Source organism: Epinephelus lanceolatus, chromosome 17 (assembly GCF_041903045.1).
Source record: "Epinephelus lanceolatus isolate andai-2023 chromosome 17, ASM4190304v1, whole genome shotgun sequence".
Lineage (NCBI taxonomy): Eukaryota > Metazoa > Chordata > Actinopteri > Perciformes > Serranidae > Epinephelus > Epinephelus lanceolatus.
Window position 1 is genome coordinate 16,008,394 of NC_135750.1, and position 23,105 is coordinate 16,031,498.

Genomic DNA, 23,105 nt, shown 5'->3' on the forward strand with positions numbered 1-23,105 from the left:
TTATTCTTTCAAGTGCACTGCCAAATATTGAAATATATGGAAATAATGTATGCTGCTTTGTATTTGTTTACGATTATATAACTAGCAAACTAAGATAATTAAAACCCTCTTTTTATTTCAGACATTATTCCTTACCTCCCTGTATTTAAATAATGTAAAACTCTAATAATGGTAGAATAATTTAAAGATTATCTGACTTGAACTACATTGTCAGGGCAGTTTGCTGAAGTATTTGATATAGGGACTCTTTGAGAAATTCCCACCACAAGCTGCATACATTTTGTTTACGGCTTGAAATCATTATTTTTAGCAGTGAAAGGCACACGATTAGAAAAAAGCAGCAGCCGCTTGAGTCAAGATGGTGCCCGAGGTTTATAGACTAGGCTGGTCTGTGGATGGCTGTGCTTGCTAAGCTGAACTAATGGTGTGAAGCTGTGAGGCTCAGTAGGCTGCAGGTGGAAGCTGCTCAACACACTGCAACCTGCAAGCTGAGAGTGTGTGTTTGTGTCTGTCTGCCACAATGATGAGTTGAGAAGTGCATGGTCTCAGACAAAGGTGTGTCCCAGTCTGTTTGGCAAATGAAAATGTATGTCTGAAACATATGAAAATGTACCCTTTGGAACAATTGCTGTTTGACTTTTATTATTTCGCTGGTATTGGATTTGCGCGATGGTGCTCAGTCATGGCAGGCTAATCACTGAGACATGATTGCTTTTTGGAGAATGACTTCTCATTGTTGAGCGAGGCACCGAGCTGCAGGGGGACAATCAGGCCAGCACTCTCAGTTACAGTTACAGTCAATTTGGATGGAAAATGCCACATCCAATGGTTGTTTGTTTAGAGAGAGTTCCCAATAAGGCTATGAGTCACGAGTGAATCATTTCACACAGGAGGAGAGATGACTGTGCTCCAGCAGGGTGTAAATACATTCCTCTCTTTTTCTCTGTGTGAGGATAAAAGCTGACTGGAGTGGCATGGGCTCTGACTAGGGCTCTGATGACTTCAAAGGGAGGCGAGGGATGTGAGAGGAGGGGACAGAGAGACAGAGGTGGATGGATGCCTCACTGGTAAGGAACCACACGCCAGAGGGGTAGGGTGTGTAGAAAGCAAGTGAGAGTGCACACGTGTGTCAGGGCAAGTGCGAGGGAGACAAAGAGACAAAGTTAGTGTGATATTGCGGGTATATGAGAAACATCAAAGACCTGAAACTGAACAAAAGAGGGCATGAGAGTGGGCGGGGGAGAGTGAGGGGGGGGGAATAAAAGAGATAGAAATGGAAAGGGCAAAGTGTGAACACCAGAGCGAGAGACAGACTGAGGGAAACTGGGATGAAAAAGTCTCGGGACTGAGAGAAATGTTTTCACAAGTCTAGACAGACAGGGAGAGAGAGAAAGAGAGAAGGGGGAGAGAAGTAAAAGGATGTTTTGCAGAAAGACTACATTCTTGCTTTGAGCTGCCAAAATACACTGCAGAGAAAGGAGGTAATGCATGAAATACTCTGCGGAGAAGATAACAAGATTTCTTATTTCTATTTACTTTTGAAGACTCTTGACGTGCAAATATGATTTTAGCTTTGGCAGTGATTTGAGATGAAATATACAGTGGTTGCTTTGGAGAGCGGCATTCCTCCAATATTTAATTCTTCTTTGGCAGAACGCTTTAGTGAGTGTAATTATAGATTTGAGATGCAATGACATTTTCAAAAAAAAAGTTAATTTTTGCAATTAGGCAATAGCTTTGTGGTTCATGTTTCACATAATGCATCTGCTGTCTATTAAAAAGGACCAAAACTGTGACTACATTCTAAAAAAATGCACAACTACATCTGAAATAGAGGGTTTTTACAGTGAATACATGTCTGACATACTTCACATTTGCTATCTAAGCCACAGGAAGAAAATGCTGTAGACAGTTGTTGAAATTGTCTCTATATACTAAAAAGAAGTACAATATGCAACCGATGATCTGTGAAAAAAAATCCCATCTCTTCTCCTCTTATTACTGCTTCTAATGGCAGTTGCTACAATTTATCGCAGCTCACCGAAAACCACCAATCAGAGCAAAGGAGTCTCTAACCCAGCTGTCCATCACTGCTCATGAACTGCAGTCAAACTGTCAAACTAGGCAGCACTGGTGAAATATGAATCACAAGTCTGTTACTGCGTTGCCTCTTTCTCCCCTCAGATGTTTTCATAAACAGAATTAAGTGCACTGTTTAGCTGTAAAATGAGAAAGTCTTGCTCCAGCAGGGTCACAACCTTTCTCATTTTGAGGCCCAGACACACCAAAGCGACATCAAGGTACTAGTGGCGACGAAGGCCTACTGTTGTGTCACCTCACATTGCCTGTGTCTTGGCCCAAAAGTTGCACTTGAACACATCACAACGACTACAGTCAATGGCCGACTAGCACGTACATTATGCACCGGCCTGAGAGAAATAACTTCATACTAGCAGGCAGTAATAGTCGATATTTCTTTTTCAAAAAGGGAAACCAGAAAACCAGCAGAATGGATTCAAGATGCTAGCTAGCTAGTTAGCATATTGACAACACAGCTTGATATTTACCATGTGCCAGCTAACGATAACACTAACCATCATGAACCACTTTTCCTAAAGAGCTTAATGGCGGAAAGAAAAATGATGTTACCTAATAGAACAAGTTTGTTTCAATCTCATGCCCTCTTGACTTAATCTGTTTAATTGCTCTCATTACTTCCTTTTTACTTCTTGTCCATTGAACTGAACTGAACTGTCAATAAGAGTGAATTCTTTCACCGACGGGCTCCACTGGATCCGACACCAATTCAACATGCTAAATCCACCAAAAATAAAAAGCCGACAAGGGCCGACTAGTGCCAACAGTGCGGGACACACCACAAAAACTAGGGCGACAGATGCTCACCAGCAGCAGACAATCAGCTTGTTGTGGCCTAACAGCTAAACTGTAAACTTAAAAATCATTCTGAAAACATTTGATGTGAGAAACGGTTTGACCAGTCCACAAGCAGTGTTAGAGACTCCTCAGCTCAGATTGGATGCTTTTGTCCATGCGTGGTAAGGTCATTACATGCACTACAAGGTGCTAGAGATTTTTTTCCTACACATTATCTGTCTTATTTAGTGCTGAAAGAATATAGAGACAGGTACTACCATCTATAGCTTTTCAATATGAGACAAGGAATCACTTTCTCCAGGCTAACTGCAACAGGATGTGGATATGTTTGAAGGGGATTCAAGGGTGCTAAGTTTCTACAATAAACAGACACAATGCCTAACACAGCAAGGATTTATACATCGTAGACAGGGAGGAATGAACTAGAGGCAACAGGGGAGTGCATTACGAGTACAGACTGTGTGGACACAGTTGAGATTCAGATGGTGTACCAGTATGTAGAGATAGAGGGTCAGGAGTGTAGTGACGGAGCTATAAACAAGGAGAGAACAAGGACACATAGACTTATGCTGAGTGTGTGGTGAATACAGAGAAATACAGCGGATAAAAGTGTCACTCTGTCTGTTTCCTCTACTCTCATTTTCTCTTTTTCTCTTTAGTCCTAATGGAGCTTCTCTGTCCTCATTAAGACCATCACACGAGAGATGGATTCATTCACAGCTCTGGCCGGGGTTCTCCTGTAATCTTTTGCTAAATGTTGAGCTGGAATTAAATGACCAGACAGAAGCGAGCCCTGAGTCAGCCTCTATCTTAATGCCCAGGCTTCCTTAGACCCTTATATAACCCTAACAGACAGGACTAAAGACTCCAGCTGTGGCAGACGTACACAGAGGGGAGAGCTTAGAGCAAGACAGGCCGAAGTATCTTTTCACTGTCTACACAGAACAGCCCAAACTATCACTGAAGACCACTGTTATCTTTAAGCTGTCACCTCACTGACTGGCCCTGCAGTACAAGGTGAACCATGTCAAGTTTGTTGATTTGATGTGCCATATTTTGTCTGATACATTTCTTCAAAGGAAACATGCTTTAACAGGGTGTCTTAAGGTAACATATACTTAAATTTAATGCTGTTTAAGACCTTTTCAGGATCATTTTAAGCAATTTTAGGCCTGCTTTATAGGCTGCTTTCAGGCGTAGAGTTTGCTTGCTTTGATCCAAATCAGGGACTAATTTTGTTACCAAGTTGCATCATTGCCTAGAGTTGGTTCATGTTCTCACAGCAGCATTTACAAGCGGACCAGATCAAATGCCTTGTGCGAGAAAGCTGCTCTTCATTGATCAGAATTTCCATTTTGGAAAAATCCAGGAAGTAAACAAAACGTTAAAGAAGAGTACACTTGCAAGATAAATGTGACACTTTCTAATGTCACAATGGAGGGACAACTACGCAGGTTGATTTTAGCGCTGCTCATCGTGGACTATATTTCTGTCATTGTTCATTTTAGTCAAATCATAAAGTTTGAAAACGAGGCGCGGCTCCAACTAGAAAACAATGTTTTGATGCATTGGATGTGCTGAATGTGCATATTAAGGCAGTACAGGAGGAGGTGCACATTAATAATCCTCCAGGACTGTAACATGCTCATGTTTAACCCAAACAATGTGTCATGTGACTGCAGTTGGTTCAGATCCAGGTCGGAACACGTTCTCAACCAGACCGAGACCACCTCTTCAAGAAGGTCTTGGTCTGGTTGTTTTGTTGTGCACCTGAGTGCAATTGCTGTGTTCACACCTGCCCAAACAAACTGCACTTAGGGGGCAAATGAACTTGAGTTCGATTAAACCAAACCAAACAGGGCAGGTGTGAAAGCACCCTGAGATTGGAGATCCAGCTCTGAATTCTGTCTCATACAGAGGTAAATGTTGAATTTTGTTTTGTTTTTTTAACCACAAACACTCAATAACCTCAACCTTCAATGAAGTCATGCTTTATCAGGGTGTCTAAAGGCAAAAGAAACAAAAATGTAATGCTTTTAAAGACATTTTTAAGATATTTTTTGACCAAATCTAAGATAGATTTTAGACAAATAATCCTTTTCTTTCATAGCTTGTATTTGACCATATTTTTCCTATTCAAACATTGCAGGTAAGTGTAAAGGTAAGTAGTATTTGTTGTCCTGTGCAGAGGTAGGTTTTATGTAGGAATATGGTTATTAGAGTGAGTTATGTTAATCTGCATTTTGCCAACAGGTAAGTGCAAGCTTAAAGTAAAAAGTTAGTATCAGGTCATAGGTTTAAAGATCTGTAACATCAGACATGTGGAGCTCGACTCATTTTGACAAAAAATAAATGAAATTTGCTAATTTTTTTGTGGCAATTGAGACATCACAAATTCCAATTTATGACTGTTTATTTACTTTTAGGGTAAAAAACAGTCTTGAATGTCTATTAAAAAGCTTTTAACATTGAATTCAAGACTGTTTATGGACCAGCAGAGCCTTTTTAAAGAAATAATCCTACCTTATCAGAAATATGTGTATTTGCCTTTTTGCTGAGAGTTAGATGAAAAGATTGACACCACTCTCACATTTCAATATGAAGCCGGAGCCAGCAGCCAATTAGCCTTAACTTTAGCATAAAGACTGGAAACAAAATCTGCCTACCAGCATCTCCAAAGCTCACTAATTAGCACATTATATCTAATTCATTCAATCCGTACAAACACGTATAACGTGTTAATGAGCCAGCTTCAGAGGCACTGGTAGGCAGAACAGCCTGATGTGAGAGTGGAAAGGATCCTCTTATCTAACTCTTGGTAAGGAAGCAAAAAGCGTAAACACATTTCTTATAGGAATAACATGAAGAGCTAATTTTTGACAGTGAATCCTGTATGTTTTCAGTTGCAGGCTGTGTATGCTTTATCTGCTAAAACATATGCAAAGAAGCATTACATTTTGCCAAAAAACTATTTTTGCTTCTGTTATAATAAAATAGTTGCTCACTGACTGTATGGATATAATTCACTGCAGACTGTTGCAGAATGTCACTTTAATAGCTCTGGCTTCCAGCCTGAGATAGTTTATAGATTCAGCCAAAGCATGCTAAATGTCAATAGCCACTAATAATGACTAATTGCTAAGCTATCAAGGAAAGAGTATTTAATGATTATTCAGATATTGTGGTAAATAAAAGAGTCACAGATGTAACTTTCCCACCTACAGTGTCTATCTTCGTGGTGTGCCTGTCTTTCAGTTTATTTGGCATTATATCTTTTAAGACCAAATGTAGAGCTGAGAAGAATGGACTACTCAAAGGAGCTGCACTGTACGCATTCTCATGTTGGTTTTATCCAGAGAGCCTCCAGTCAGTTACAGTGTTTGTAGGATGTGCCAGTTATACGTTGCACTGTGACAAGACGCAGCCCCCGGATTATGATGACATACCAGAACTACGCTACTGCCGACTGTGGCGTGTGTCACCAATGCCAGCCCCTCTAATTGGCGTTGTTTAGGTATTGACGTCAGCAAATACAGGCAAAATGGATTAGTTTGAAACACACAAAGCCACAAATGCCCATTTTCCATCCCAGAGCGTCTGCCAAACACCCACACTTTCCCCCTAAAGAGTGTATGCAAAAACATGCATGTTTCCACACACAGGAAGGGAAATCGCCTGGCTGGCAAGCTGACATACAAAGAGCCCTACTTCACACACAAAGATTTCTCTCTGATCTGGCAATTATAGATCATCCCACCTCACCCCCTCTCCCTCTCCCTCTTTCTCTCGGTCTTCCTGATCTTCTGATTGCAGATTGAGGGAGACAGGCAGTACAAGAACCCTTCAATCTGGCTCTCAACTGCGAAAAAGCTGAAATTGTATTCAGTTCCCTCCGCTTTATGACTCACGAACAATGTAGGATGGTTGGGAAATTGTATTGATAACAGGGCTGGTTGATATAGGGTAGGTTTAACAGATGCAGATTAGGCCTAGATTGAAAAATGCTTTTTGAATAAGAGGATCTCTGCTGAATTAGTAGCAGTCTAAACCGAGACATGGTGTATTAATAACATCTGCAGTTCTGCATCATCTAACAATACTGTATAACGGCTGTGTTGCAGTGATGCAGAGGGAGGAGAGGGAAACTCTTGTTCCTGCAAAATGATCTCTTGTACACAACCACTTCATCAATTGGCAAATCAATAGCACGCACTAATACCTTTGCCCTGTTTGTTATTTCTGTTTGTTCATTACTTCATTACTGAGTCACACTAAGGAGAAGATATGGTTCAAATCTCACAGCGCGGCATCAACACCCTTTTCACAAGTGTGAAGGACAGACTTTCCTGCAGCTGAAAACACAGAGAGAATACTAACATTGTTAGAAGGAAAGCTCATAAAGAACTGTTAATAATCTTTTTCACTTGACCATTGACCACAATCTCTCTGGCCTAATTATTCGTTTTATATGTTATATGCAAAAGCTATTTTGAGCCAAGAGCTGTCGAAGAAACAGATATGCACAGCCAGATCTTTGGTTGTTTGAAAAATGTTACCACATAGTAACTGTAGCTAGGGTTGGGTATTGTTTGAAAATGAACAATACCAGTGCTAATACATGAACTCTTAAAGTGATACTGATACCAGTAGAGTACTTCATTTGATACCCTTAATGTGAATGGAGTGGCTTTTTAAGCCCAGTTCAGATCAATTATTCGCAACAAGACGAAACGGTTTTCGAACATTGCAGAGAAAAGTTGCAGCGGTGTGAACTGGACAGTCTGAGCTCGACTCAAGCCGGCTGATGGTTCCATCGTCACGGTGTGCCAGTGTCGGACGTTGGGTCACTACTGGTGCTTGCTGTATGTGCTTATGCCCCACCCACACATATATTCTGATTGGCTGATTAATCGGTGCTGGTTATTTATATTATTGTGGCGTATTTATTATGAACACAGTCCATCTGATGCTCGTTTCTTTACATTTTTGCTGTTTCATTACTACAAATGCAGCTGTAGCCAGTATCTCACTGTCACTATCCTCACTCATATTTTAAGAGGCTACAAATTCTGTTCAGCAACAAAATAAGCCTGAAAAGCTGGAAATCTGAACAGAAGTATAGCGAGTTGTTGCATAGACATGATACACGATTTCATCTAGTCGCATTGGTGTGAATGGCAGGTTTTTAGAGCGTTGCAGAACGGCGCATTGAAAGTAGTTGCCTGTTGCATCTCATCTCGTTGCAAATCTTTGATCTAAACTGGGCTTTAAACTACACTTTCCAATGTTTTGGTGGCATCTTTGCACGCTGAACTGCTAACTTTGTCAAATACACTGCACTTGACTTCACACCACAGACTATATGGGTTGCTGCTGTGGGAGTGTGAGCTCCGCGCAGGGGGACAGTTGTGAGATTCCGCCTACACAGAGTGACAAGGCTAACTGTTAGCATCACATGGCTAATGTTACCCAACAGTTACTACTGGATCTAATCGTAAGTGTGGGAAAACCAACCCTGGTCCCACCTGACCCTAACGACTCACATGGTGGCCAGGTGGGTCATCGACTCACATTGTGACCTTAACAACTCTGAAACTAAGAGCTCACGTGACCCCTACGACTCTGCAAGGGTTCCACCCACACAGTGTTTATAGCCTGCAACTTCGCACCAGTCATTTAGAACTGAAGAAGCTTCTTGGATGAGAGGCGAAACATCTTCAAGAAATGCAAGCAAGTCCAGATGCCTACAATATTAGCACTTATGATTACCATGACCTGGATGACTGAGAATCTTCACCGACATATTGGATGTAATGATGCAGTCTAGCTGTTTTGGTGTCGGTGTGAGTTTGTTGGGTCTGTTTAACAGCTCGGTGTTGAATGCTGGCAGCTAGCAGACATTGCATGAATGTTTGCCAGAGGGGAGCAACTGGCAACAGCAGCAAAAGAAAGTTTGCTAACCCGGTGTGGTGTTGAGACGGTCTGAGATCAGATCTCCCTAATGCAAAACGGATCAAATGCAGGCATCGTTTGACAGGACAAGTTTAAAACTACTTGGTGCTGGGCTATTTCGGTCCATACTTTAAAGATATCAAATACCAATACCCAGCTCCGCACAAAACAACTTTAGTTATAACCATGATATGTAACAGTATTCAGTTTAATGACATGAAATCAATTGCATGATGTTAAATGATAATGATTTGAAGCATATATTCATCAGGGACTAGCTACTTTTTACTCATGTATGCAAACAAGCTTTTGTCTATATTCCATGCTAGTTTTTATCTTGTAGCGGGTCGTATATCTACCTGAACATAACATAAAAGTGACAATAAATACTTTATGTTTGATTGTATTTCCCACAATCTGACATTATTTGTTCACATACTGTAAAGTGCATGAACAATACTAGCCACAGATTCATACACTCTTTGTGCATCAATGCCATCTGCAGAAAAGACTTCACTTTCACCAGGGACCAATTACTTCAAAGATGCACAGTATTAACATTTATGTAGGCACCAGCATTGAAGACAATACTCTGCCATAAGAAGTGAAGATAATAAGACAGTGAAACAATGTTGCATGTGCTCAATGAGGGGAAAAAAGAACAGAAATATAGATAAATAAAGACACATGCAGTATAGAGTTAATGGCTCTACATGGAGACAGAAGCCAAACTGGCTGCTGGAAGAACAATTACTGGACGCCCATCGGCAGCTCAGATGTAAATAAGAGTGGGCTGGTGCCTCAGCTGTCAGATACAACACCACAGAGGAAGATCAGACTCCAACAGTTATGATATACTGCAAAAAATGTATTTTTAATTCAGTTTATTTTGTACGAAGTCTTAAAAATCATGCTTTTCGTAAAGTGCTCAAATAGAGAAATTTTGCAGCCTGTGGGTAGTTAAATTAATACATTTAAAACCAAATAACTAAAAGTTTTTGTTGCACTGTTTGAAAGGCCTTGTCTGAATAGTTTCAATCAGGAAATATCTCACATTTTCTCCTGTGCAACAGGGATCTTGTGATGGAGAAAAGCCAAAATGCAGCGCTGTTTCTAAGTGAAAATGTGTCAAAGATGTGAGAATAGGTGAGGTTGTAAAGGTAGGTGTTAACTGTTTCTTTAGCCTTTGTGCTGATCTTGAGATTTTTTCACAGACTAAATAAAGTTGTATGAGGCTGGTGTGTACTGTAGATTTTTACTGTCTGGGGATGAACTGAATGTGTAAAAAAGCATCAGTATTTTATATATCTATTGATACTGTTAAATTGAATCATTTCACCACTCAATTACAATCAGTACACACACACACACACACACACACACACACACACATAGAGACATAAACTCACACAAAGTGCTGGCTGGTGAGAGAAGATGTTCCCTCCTCGTGCTGAGTGGCTATGAACTTCGCCAGAGCTGTTTTAGGCTCGCATAAAAAATTCACGACTCTCTCTTAGCAACATTCGCCCTACATACAGCATACACACATGCTTGCACATGCATCACAGCATTATTCATGGTGCACACATGTGAGCAGGCATGAAAAAAAAAACACTCACACATACTGTACACTTGATGACATACAGTAGGTCTGACATGTTTAATGTGAGAGCAGCAAGACATCACAAAAGCTTTTATATGGTAAGTAATGATCTGGACCCTCAGACATGCTGTGCATATCCACTGAACATTTTATTGGCTTTTCTTGATAAACACAAGGAGCTCTGACGTATAACTCGTTAGCAGGGTCAGCGACGACTGTAGTCGATGAATTAGTTCGTCAGGAAGCCAGCTGTGTGTGTCTGTGTGCATCTGTTTCTGTGAATGCCACAGTTTAAATGCTGTGTGTGTACTCATGCATTTACATTTCCGATATATCTATATGGGCATTCGCGAAACGTGCTGTGGTGCATGCATCCTTGAGGGAAACAGACATCTGTGCGCACATCTCCGCAGCAAGCGGGTCAACACCTCAGCTCACCCATCCATTTTCATTAAGACGTTAATGACAGGAGTGGAGGGGTGGTGGAGAGAGGGAAAGATTGAGAGAGTGAAAGGATGTAGTTATGCTCCCTGTGGAAAGACTATCAAACCACTATCTGCTGTCCTCAACCATAAAGCTCCCTCTGCTCATATTACATAATCCCTCCACTACGATACACCACTAGCAACTATCAAATAGATGCGGCCAGTTGCTTCACATCAACATTTCGCACAGAGTTTCTACTGTGTACTCATGCTATTCCTGCAAAAGATGTCTGAGCAGCAAAACAGAATATAAATGCATGTTTTTCCACTTGAAAACTCATCTTAGTGCTGCCCAGTCAATGTGGGTTGCAACACCTCTGCCAAGTCATCTCCATCTTAAAAGCATTTGGGGCACCTGTTCATCCTGGCGGTAACCACACGTCTAACAGACAGCGCTCTCCCAATGGCAGTTCTGAATTAAAACCCACTCCAGAAACACAATTTCATCCTTGCTGCCTTCACCATGTTCTTTCATTCTTCAGTATATCTAGGTCAGTCAGTGTACACAGCCAAGCTGCGGCCATGTGTGGTCAAGTGTTGAGAAGTGAGGAATTGGATGATGCAAGAAAGCTTCATCACTAACTTATTAATCTGACCAAACATCTGAGAACAAACAGCACCTTAAGTCTAAGATCCTTTTTTTGGCTACTTATTTGGAAGAAATGAAAAACGCACATTTAAGGCTGGTTGCTTTAAGTGAGAGCTGCAAAGTAAACACACGGGGTATGAATGTTTTTCTTATTAGCATACTTGGTTGTACAGATCCTTCATGGCTTGATGGAAAAAGCAGGACTTTCAGATCAATAACAGGAAAAAGAAAGAGGAATCACATGTAATTGAATCTGTAGGAAGACTTCTAATCAATATTTAATATACAGGATGCAACTAGTTTTCCTGCCTTAGCATGTTCTGATACTGTTTCATATTAAAATGAAATTTAATAAGAGGTATAATTTCCTCCTCTGTCTCCACAAATTAAAATTACAAAGAATGACAAAGCCAGTCACATTCATCTATCTTCATTATCCTTGATATTTGGCCTACTTTATGAACAATCTGAGCCAGTCATCCTGCATCAGGAAGATCCTGAAAATTGCGACTTGAAAAATAAAAGGCAACCTTTCTGAAACCTTCCTGCGACGAGCATAGCGCCACTTCCAGCAAATCTTGTCCCACACTGGCAGTAATATTGCCTAACACGCTGTGAGTGCTATAAAAGACCGTCAATCTATGATATCATGCTAAGCGTATCCTCTTCCTGGTGTGCAGATGCTGTCGCAGATGGAATGGGAGCATTCGCTGAAGGGTGAAGAGAATGAAATGAAGAAATTCACTCAACGCTTGAGTCATCCACAAGTAAGATGAGAAAATGATCACTTCATTGGTGCATCTGAGAGCAAAGTAAAACATTACACTGTCCGTCAGGCAACGTTCACGCACATACAGCTGTTGTTGGCTGGGGTGTGATACTGTAGGTGTTTCATGTATTTGCAGGACACCATAAGCTAGAATCCAGCCACACTTGATTATGGAATTATCATACCTGGGAAAGTGAATTAGGCATTGGAAGAAGTGTAATAGGCACAGCATCACGAAAATACCCTCACTATAAGACAGTAACAGCACCACCAGGGAGCAGAAGCCTCCCCTGATGTAGCAAAAGCAATTTTCAGAACGGTTTATTTATAGGTTAATATTAAAGGTCCAGTGTGTACGATTTAGTGGCATTTAGCAGTGAGGATTGTAACCAGCTGGTTAGAATTCCTTCAAGTGTTTACTGTTCAGGAGGATATTGCCAGGAGAGAAATTATTTGCAGAGGTCTGTTCCTCTCCAAAACAAACAGACCAGGGGTCTCATTTTTAAAACACTGCTTAGGATCCATACTAAAAATGTACATATGGACAAAAGCCAAAAATGTGCCTAAAAAATATTCAGTAATATCTACAATCAGGCCAGTTTCCTGTCTCCAAAATGGTTATAAGCGTGGGTCAAAGTTTCTCCCGTCAAGTCTCTTTTTATACATTACAACTTTTGCAGGGGAAGTGGCGTACGCTTCTTTCAGGCCTCGTGTTGTGCATATGCAATGTCTATAGACCCCTGGTGGTTAAAACCAGTAAAAGCACTTAGTAAAGCAGTTTTAAGTTACATATCAGTGTTTTTCCAACGCTGTTCGGCACATCGCAGACAGACTGTTAGCCCAGCATCTGCTAAAGATCCTGGCATTTTAGGAGGTTCTTACCAGAAGCTGAATTATCTGTAGAACTATTTTCCTCTCCAAAACAAATGGAGCCCGTGATTTAAACCGGTAAAAACATTGAATAATTTCACATTTAAAAAAAGGAAGTATTTTTCCGATGCTGCTTGTCACTGAGTGGCAGCTAACTATGTTGGCCGACGCACAAACGCAAATAGCCCTATCCAGAGCCAGTGTTTGGCCATTCTGGGCTACTGTAGAAACATGGCAGTGCATCATGGCAGACTCTATGGCTGTGTCTGAAATCATTCACTACTACCCACTCTATACTCTATAGCGCTATATAGTGAACTCACCTGCAGCATGAAAGAACACTTCTGGACACTACTCAGGTTATTTTCTCGGTGCCGATAATTACATGATTGCTGACGCAAAATTAAAACGTTATATCAACCTCAGCTTGTGAACCATCCGTAACACAGACCAACATGCGTAAACATGAAATTACACTTAGCGTATTTTCCCCAAATCGATAAATAACATTACAAAGTGCTTTGTGGCAGTTTGTGTTGTGTTAAGATGCTCTGCTCTGCTCACATTAAGTGTGACTGCAACCTGTCCTACTAACGTAAGTCATTTTCTGTTTAACTTTTGCTGTGTTGAAGTTTGTTTTGCCAGCCAGTCATGTAATAACTTGTGAATTTAATGTATAACGTTATACATTATGACATTACTGCACAAAATAGAACTAGCAGCAAACCAGCTCGCTAACATTAGCTAGCGTTATTAGCCCTACTCTGTACAGTAACTGTTAAGCACTGAAGATGAACAGTTGCTAATTTATTTTTATCTCTTCAGGGACCAACGACTACACATTAAATAGACAGTTTATTACACTATATAGGGTATAATAATTCCCACTACACATTTGGACAGCACTACAAAATGGCAAACTATATAGTGGACTATAAAGTGAGTAGTGATATCAGACACAGCCTATGAATGAGGACCCACTCCCTGTGTAGATTTGAATGGCTCATTCTAAGGTAACCGTGACACAATGATACTTATTTTCAGGTGATTATACACTAAAGACAACCTACTTATTATATCATATTCCATGTCTGCCAATACATCCCCCTAAATTCTCGACACTGGACCTTTAAAGAAGTGCACATGCGGAGCAGTGCACACAGCCTTGTATACAGTGTGTATATATATATATATATATATATCTCAAGTCTCTAAAAGAAACTATAATTAGACCCCAAGCCTTCAAGTAAACAAATGTTGTCTTCCCCGCAGATTATTATTGTATTAATCTGTTTGATGTTGGGAGCAGTGCTGGATTAAGGTGTCTCAGCAGTGGGCCAGTTCACTCCCCTCCCTTTCTCTAATTCTCTAATGTAGGAGCAGATTTAACAGTGAAGACATACACCACTAGCAGTGTAATGAACAATGGTGAAAAAGCCTGTGGCTTCCTTTTGGTTCCATTAATGTCAGTCAGTTAAAAATCCATCCTCCGACATGTTAGCAATAAAAGCTGATGGTTTAACTTAACTGGAAAATGTGTGCATACCAGGGTGTCTCACCCTCTGTGTGTGTGTGTGTGTGTGTGTGTGTGTATGTGTGTGTTTGTGTGTGCATCCTCTGAATCTACTTGCATGTCATGCATGTTGTGAGAGAAAAAAATTGCATGTTCTCTCCGTGCTCTCATCAAGTCGATGTAGCATCACGATCCTAAATCAACCATGGCACAAGAACGACTGTCTTGCCATTAGTATTTCCATCGCACAGCTCATCGTCAAGCAAATTAATGCAAGAGAGACGCGCTCACACACTCGCAAACACACACACTCACACACGTGCAGACTAAAAATAGCAGCTGCCTTACCTTTCTGTACACTATCATGTTGGGGGACTCATCCGCTACCCCGTTGGTCCCCTGCCCACCGCTGTTGGTCTGTGCCATGATCCAGTAAGTAAATCTGCCACAGGAAATGTCAGGTGCTCCTGTTGCGGACAGAATGGATATTTTGGTCCATCAGAAGAACAATAGAGCCTGAACATGGCTTGCCCTCACCTTGCCAAGAAGAGAACAATTTACATAACTTTTGGCCTGGATCACCTCTCAACATATTTGACATTTCCCTCATGAAACACATCTTCAGAGCTCCAATTTGGCTACACGTGTTCACATTTCACAAGGTCTTGACAAGGACATTTTTTAAAGAAAGGGGGTAGAATTTGCACAAGCTATGGTTACTGGTACAATGTGGATTCCCAGTGAATGAGGCACAAGTTCAACTTGAAAAGCAGAGATTGGTACCATTTCTCAGATTGATTCTTTGTGCACAGAAATCTGTGATAAATATTTTTTCTACTGTTTGTTGACATCAGAGGACTCAGTTGCAATCCTGGAGTCTTACATGGCACCTACTTTGCAACCTAAGATTGCAATAGCAAGATACTGTGAGGTGAAGACCCGGACCCTGACAACAGTAAATGCAGTATAAAAAACAGAGAGAGAGAGAGAGGTAGAGACACACGCACACACCGTCCCTGGAGGAGGTACAATGCAGCTTAGATACTACATCCATTCGGATAGAGCAGCCATAGTCAAAACGTGCAAGACTGTGCAAATGTAACGGATACCGTATGCACGTTACAGCTCCATCATCCTGTGCTCACCATACGACACCCACACGACATCCTTGGGAGGTTTAGTCTGCACACTAAATAGCCTATAGCATGCAAACAGCGAAGTCATGAAACCTGCTCCTAAGATGAGGCCGTCATCTCTACTACACTGTGTTTTTCTTACCACAAGCCACTGCCCGTTTCAGCACCTTGGACAGCTACCGCAAAACGCCCGCGCCCGTTGTCGTCCACGAATAGCGCGTAAATACAGAGACAACACAGCGACATCGGTCACCGGAGGAGAAGGAGGAGGATGAGGGGGGGGCTTACCTGAAAAAACGCGCAACCCGCTTATAGGAGTCCTGAATCCTTGCAGAGGTGGAAGCCTGGTCCTTCGCGTTCAGGATGTCAACTGGCACACATAGGAATGCGAGGATTGTTCATTGGCAGCGGGAAGAGGCAAACATTCGGCGGACACTTGGTGTGGTACAGCTCTCTGTCTCTATCTCTCCTCTCCTCTTCTCCAAACGATGCTCAGAAGCACGGGCGCGCCTCCTCGGAGCGCCGGGAACGCGCATCGATCCGTGGCCAATCGCGTGTGAGGAATAAATTACAACCCGTTTTGGAGACATACAGATATTTTACCAGCTCAAATTGTGCCGCTATGCACCGCAGTGGTGTGCACAAGAAAGTCAAGATAGAATAGACTTGCAGTGTATCAATATTTAAGCAATTGCAATCTTCTTCAAAGGTCAAGAAGGGACAGGATATAGCACTGGCTTTATTTTCAGGTTTCTTCTGAACGAGGGGAAGACACTGTCTTGGATGTAATGCAACTTCTAACCTACAAAGAGCATATGATTCAAGGCAGTTATGCAGTAAATGAAACCACCCAGCAGCATATAAAATTAGCTCCATCGCAGCCTGTTCCAACATTAAAGTGCTGCTGACATGATAATGCATCAGTAGGCTCTTATCCAATTATATAACTAACACTGACAGAGGTCATCTTGCCTGCACAGTGATACTTTTATACTTTAAGTACATTTTGCTGCAAACTTTTAAGGGGAATTTGTAATGCAGGACTTTTATATTTACATATTGCTATTTTTGTAAGGGGATACAAAAACTGATATGAGCAAGATCCTATACTGCTGTCCTTAACCCTTTCATGCATGAATTATTACGACCTCAGTCAAGATTTTTTTGTCTTAAGTGTATGTATTCCTCATAAGGCATGAAAACAAATTATGAAGTTAATTTTTTAAACATGAATTTTTCAAGGAGTTGATCACATGTCCACTCAGGTGGACAGCACGCATTTAATTTTTTATTATGTCTTTATTGAATTTTCACATTTAAGTTTTAAACTAAAAAGTATATAAACCAATCAAAAAATATATATCATGTAAAACTATAAAATATGTTTTAATGATGTCAAACTTGTGTGTTCATTTTTTTTTAATTCTAATACTGTTAAATGCCATGCAAAAGCGTTGAACCTTGCTCTCCCCTTCTCAGCCCCCCACCAACTTCTTCCTGTTGAACTATGTCATTTGTCCAATGCACATTTTCTGCAAAAATATTGTCAAAATATTGTTTCTGTTACAAAAACTGTATATTACCTTAAATCAATTGATTTACAGCCCCCAAAAAGTCACTGCAGATGAAGTATTTTCAAGAACAACATAGTTGCAGTAACAATTGTAGCTGAAATGATTAAGATGATTAATTGAAATTTCCTCACAACATATAATCAATATTTGGAAAATTAAACAACTCTATCACTACTTTGATGTTACTTGATGTTATCAGATTTTATGTACCCACCAGGGTCTCCTATTATAGAAGGATTGGCAAGATTTTCTTGAGCTGCACAACATTTCTTGCATTCCGTCGGCCATCTTGGTTTTGAGAGAGTTGTGTTGCACTGACCACACCTGGACAGTAGGGGGCGGTGTATGGCATGACACTCTATACTGTAGTGACTTAGGGCCCGTCCCAATGCCCCCCCTTAGCCCTACCCCTTGGCCCTACCCCTATATTTGCTCGTTCCCGCGAGGGGTAGGGGTGTCGTAATTCCTTTTTGCGTGTAGGGGTAGGGGGCATAACAAGGGGTAGTGGGTATGAAACTAGCCCTTCGGAGTAAGGGATTTCAGATGCTGACTTGCCAGCAAGGGGTAGACGTCGCCATGGCTATCACCGAGCAAGAGACAGGGAAAAGAGTTCATACATGTACGTATAATTTCACAAATAAACATGGAACTTTTGTAAAAATGTTTTTGAATAACTGTGTATTTGTGTAGACAACGGTATAACAATTTTTTATTGCTATTCAGATTGGAGTTGACAGAAAGCTAGTCAGCTAGCTAACATTACTGGCCTCTGTCATCTGTCCTGTTCTGCAAATTTGTCGGATTTCTCACAATACAATAACACGCCAGCTAGTATAACTATGCTGCCTCGTAATGTTAGCTGGTTAGCTAGCTAGCAGAAGTCCCTTGTCGTTCATATCATTTCGTCGTCTGTCGTTCATCAAACGAAGCACGATGAATACAGCAAACGCGATCGGTAGGATGAACTCAACTGGAGACTCCATTGTAGATGCCGGTAGGAAATGTAGATTCCTGTTTAAAAAAGTTATGTATGCGTGAACATAACCGACGCGGTGACATAGTGAGTGGTGTCCCAGTTCCTAGGGAAAGATTTCAACCCCTACCCTCATTGCTTCATTTCGAGGGCCAAGGAGTAGGGTCAAGGGCTAAGGGGTGGTGGACAAGGGGGTTTATTGGGATTGGGCCTTAAATGCAACTACAGCATCTAATCTCATGCATATACAAGAGAATGTCTTTTAAATAGCTGTCCACTGTAGTGACCACTATACGTGAACGACATGTAATGTGATGTCACTTTCTCCCTGTCAGACTGCTCTAATGGTGTATCAATGGACACAATCCGGGTGCGTCATGACAGTCAATAATGTGCCAACCGTCATAGACAGAGTAGTAACACCTTATATACCTGACATGTTCTCTGCATGACTTTGTAGTTCACATGTGCCTTATTGATGAGGCATGATAAGGCTTATTGACACTTTGTGTTGTGACATCACTTTTTTTAAATACTTAACAAGGTTGCAGTTTTAACAAACAAAAATAATCAGCTACCAATGATTAGCATAAATACTGAGCCACAGTTGTTGTGCTTAATCAATTACTTAAAATGATCAACTGTTTTCATTAAAACTCCCGCGGATGAAATGTGCGGAGGTGAAGAGCAAAAGGGGAAATTATTTGCAAAATTAAGAGATCAGGTTGAAAGTTTTGCTTGTTTTTGGCTTTAAATATGAAACGGCAGTAAACAAACATCAAGGCCAGAGAGCTACAATACTCAAAGAAACCAGATTAGCATTTATTTCATGAAGAGGAGCAGTTGTGGGCATGCAAAGGAGCTGAAAATTAATGTTTCACCTGCATGAAATTGTTAATTTCACTCAAATTCATCACTTGTATTTTACAGCTTTACCACGCTTTACCACCGAACTGACTGCAGATGAAAGAAAATGTTAGAAGATATGAGTTTCTGTGATTTAATGCATCCAATGATGCAGATATAAATAGATTAAAAAAAGAAAAAAGAAACTATCTTAATTTGTTGCAGTCTGTGGCTTTGAGGTATGCAGCAGTCCAGGCGTGAAAGATGACAGATGTGACCCTCCTCCCTATGTACTGTATCTCCCTGTATATTTATGTGTCTTCTGTCTTCCCCTTTGCTCTCTTGGGACCGAAGCTCTCTGCAAGATGGACAAAAACATCCAGTCCACTCAGTTTCCCTGCAAGCTGCAATGTCAGAATGACAATAATGTATAACCATCATGGATGTTCTTTGTAAAGATAAATGGTTATCAAGCCAAACAGCATTAGATGTTACAGCCTCGGGGGACACTGTGTCAACTGACGTCCATATTTCATCTTAGCTTTGCATTATTTTCCTTGTTTTCTTATCGTTTGTTATGATAATCATCTGTCTGTGTGCTGTGGCTTTTTTTAAAAGAACTGGATGTGCTGCAAATGGGTCACTCCTATCAGGCAGTTTTCCAAAGTCATTTGATTCATCCTTAAAAACGTGCAACCTAGATACTGCTTCCATACTAAAAACAGCCATCTCAGATTTTAATTTTATTGGGAGAGGATTGAGAAAGTTCCTTCAGCTCAGTTTAACAACATCATACATGTCAGTGTAGTTTTTGACTTTCATTCTGGCTCGACTTGCTTAAGACTGCTCTGATCTTTCATCTGAGTCAGGAGGAGTGTCAGGCTGTGCTTAAGGAGACTAGTGCAGCCTTTGATAGACGAAAACGAGGTATGGCTGTCTGCTTTAGTCTTCAGTTGGGTTAGGTTGTATATAAGGCAGAGGCTATGTTGTTGGCATATGCAATCGTGGTTCAGAGCCCATCACTATGACATCAGTTCTTTATGTAACTCTTTTTTTAGGCCCCCTGTAGGTGAAATCCCATTATCCTGCAAACTAGAAACTCACTTCATGCATACAAATGGACTGACAGACTAATGCTGGAAAAAAAACAACTGCAGGAAATGTAGGTGTTATGATCAAATCATGTTTGGGCTTCAGCGGTCACATCAAGGCAGCAACTGCATTCTTTTATCCTCCTACAAATAGAAAATATTAGAAGTTCAATGTTGATAAAAGATTTAAAGAAACTCGTTCACGCCTTCATCTCAGCGGGGTGGACGTTAGCAACGGCCCCTTGTTTGGTTTACCCAGCACATCCCTGCAGACCCTTTCAGGATGCAGCCAGAGGAACCATTCTTACATCTTTACACTAGCGTCCTGTAAGATATGGAACAAGTTTTAAAGTGCTGGCGTTAGTTTATGAATCACTTAATGGCTCAGGGCCAAAATACATCTCTGATATGCTTGAAGAATATAAACCGAGCAGGTTCCTTAGATCTTTAGGAATCAGTCAGCGACAAGTGCCTAAAGTGAAAACCAAACACCGTGTTGGATTAACTATGCTGCAGACAGAATGAACCAGCATCCTGATGATCCTAAATACAATTGTAGTCACATTAAAATCTAAATTAAAGACTTTCTTATTCTCCTGCCCCTTTGATTGATTATATTCTCGGCTGCACTTTTATTTCCCTTATTAAATTTGGGGACATTTATTACTGCTCTGTATTTTATCTGAAAATTTCTCTTTTAAATCAATATTTTGTGTATTTTTGTTAGTTACATTCAGTTTCAACACATTCTAGCACCCACTACATCATATTTTTAAATGCTGTTTCAGCCCAGTTACAGCTCATTATTCACCAGCAAGAACCTTTTACTCAAAGCAATGTTAGGTCAAGTTGTTCAATATTTTACTGTATGGCTTTAATCACTAGAGTGCAAAGATATCAACATCTAATTACTGAAGCTTACAGCATAGTCGGGTCTGTCCAATTCAAATATGTTCTTTAAAGGTCAGACATCAGTCATAAGAGTGACGATGGAGTAACTCATTCAGCAGAGTGACACTTCTCTAATGCTGTGAATGCAATGAATAGAGGGCCATACAGGAGACAAGTGCATACTCAGCCAGTTCAGGCCAGGGTTATAGACTATGGCAAGGCCGGAGCCATAGAGGGGGGAGTCTGCATAATATTTATCATAAGCAAGTACAGCTATACAGTATACTATACAAATGTTCAATATTTTTATATAATATATATAATATTAACTCATTTTACATTCTAGTTTTACACTTTTTAATATGTTTAAAGTAATCAAATAGAGAGACAGTGCAGTGTTTGACATTGACTGTGCCTGCTCACTTGGACAAACCACAGGTAAACTGTAGTACACCATAATACTAGAACCAGGGGTATTAATAATGGCAATTTGTTTTGTTTATTTATGATTATGATTGCTTTTTTAAATGATTATTTCAGACAGCAGTTTGTGTTTTTAAAAAGAAAGATAATTTCAGACAGCAGTGTGTGGTTGCCTTTCATAAAATAGATTTTTTGAATTAATATTTTTCATCAATATACAGTAGTTGTATATTGAAATGTAAATATATATTAATGTATATTAAAATTACTGCCTTGGGCTATAGATGTGCAGTGAAAGATATACACACCTCAGCACACCTCAAGCTTTATTTATTTATTTATTTTTTACATGTATTTAAAAACATTACCAGTTTACATGACCTGTTTATATATATATATATATATATATATATATATATATATGTATATATAGTCCATACCCATTGAGTACAGCATACCATACCATGACTTAGTCATACCAAAAATTAGAAAAAAGCAACAACATTCAGCCACAGGGGGAGCCACAGCGATCGGTCGCATTTTAGCCATTTTTAAGCATTTTTCTGTTGTTATAGCGCCACCCAGTTGCCAATTAGAGTTAAATTTCTCCAGTCACCTTGAGGCGTCCTGTTCTACATATCTACCACGTTTAGTAAAATTGATACGGTGGTTCGGCCTAGATAAGAAATTAGCTCTCTAGCGCCCCCATTTTGTTTGATGGGGTCAATAATGGAGGGGTCCCCTCAGATTATGTGTGGTTATATGCCTACAAAGTTGCGTGGTGATCGGTGAAACCCTTGAGATGTTATACACCTTTATGTGATGAGCCACGCCCTCCACAATATTCATTGCCTTATAGAAGCTCAGTTTTAGTAAGTTTTCCATCTTTTGCCAAGAGGGAACTTTAGATATTGGTCCCTAGATTATGTTCACTGAGTTTCATGCAGATCGGTCAAACTTCCTAGGAAGAGATCGTTTTTAAGTGTTTTTCAAAAAATTCAAAATGGTGGAAAATCTATATAACCAGAAGTTATGGGTTCTTAGAATTTGTTCCTCATGAGGAGAGGCATCTCTGTGCAAAGTTTCATGTCTCTACAACACACGGGGCATGCAATATGTCCAATCAAAGTGTGCAATTTCAATCGGTTGCTATAGCGCCCCCCTTTGGCCAATTGATGTAATATTGCTTCATTCGCATCCTCCCATGACCCTCTACCACTGTGCCAAATTTCACATGGATTGACCAAGTCAGTGAGGAGAAAAACGTGGAACAGACACACAGGCAGAGTTTTCGTCATTATATAGTAAGATAAGATATAAATATGATATGAAATATATGTAACAAAGTTGCATTCAAAATACAGCTTGATATGTGTTGAGGTGTGTATATCTTTTACTGCACGTCCATAGCCCAAGGCAGTCATTTTATTATACAGTACTCCAATACACCACTGTATATTGATGAAAAGATATGAATTAAAGTATGAATGAAAAA

At 40.4% G+C, this 23,105-nt stretch overlaps 1 protein-coding gene across 2 annotated transcripts in view; it reads right to left on the reverse strand.

The window, feature by feature from the left end:
• Positions 1-16,307, reverse strand: part of rgs7a (regulator of G protein signaling 7a) — a 78,887-nt gene extending 62,580 nt beyond the window's left edge. The window contains exons 1-2 of one of the 2 annotated variants that reach the window (XM_033614005.2): positions 16,101-16,307; positions 15,025-15,143 (exon numbers count right to left, since the gene is read on the reverse strand). In XM_033614005.2, the coding sequence (XP_033469896.1) occupies positions 15,025-15,102 (78 nt within the window). In that variant the 5' untranslated portion in view covers positions 15,103-15,143; positions 16,101-16,307. Of the gene's footprint in view, positions 1-15,024; positions 15,144-15,954; positions 16,000-16,100 lie in introns of those variants that run through there. The other variant, XM_033614006.2, reaches the window with a different exon arrangement.
• Positions 16,308-23,105: the final 6,798 nt, after the last annotated feature.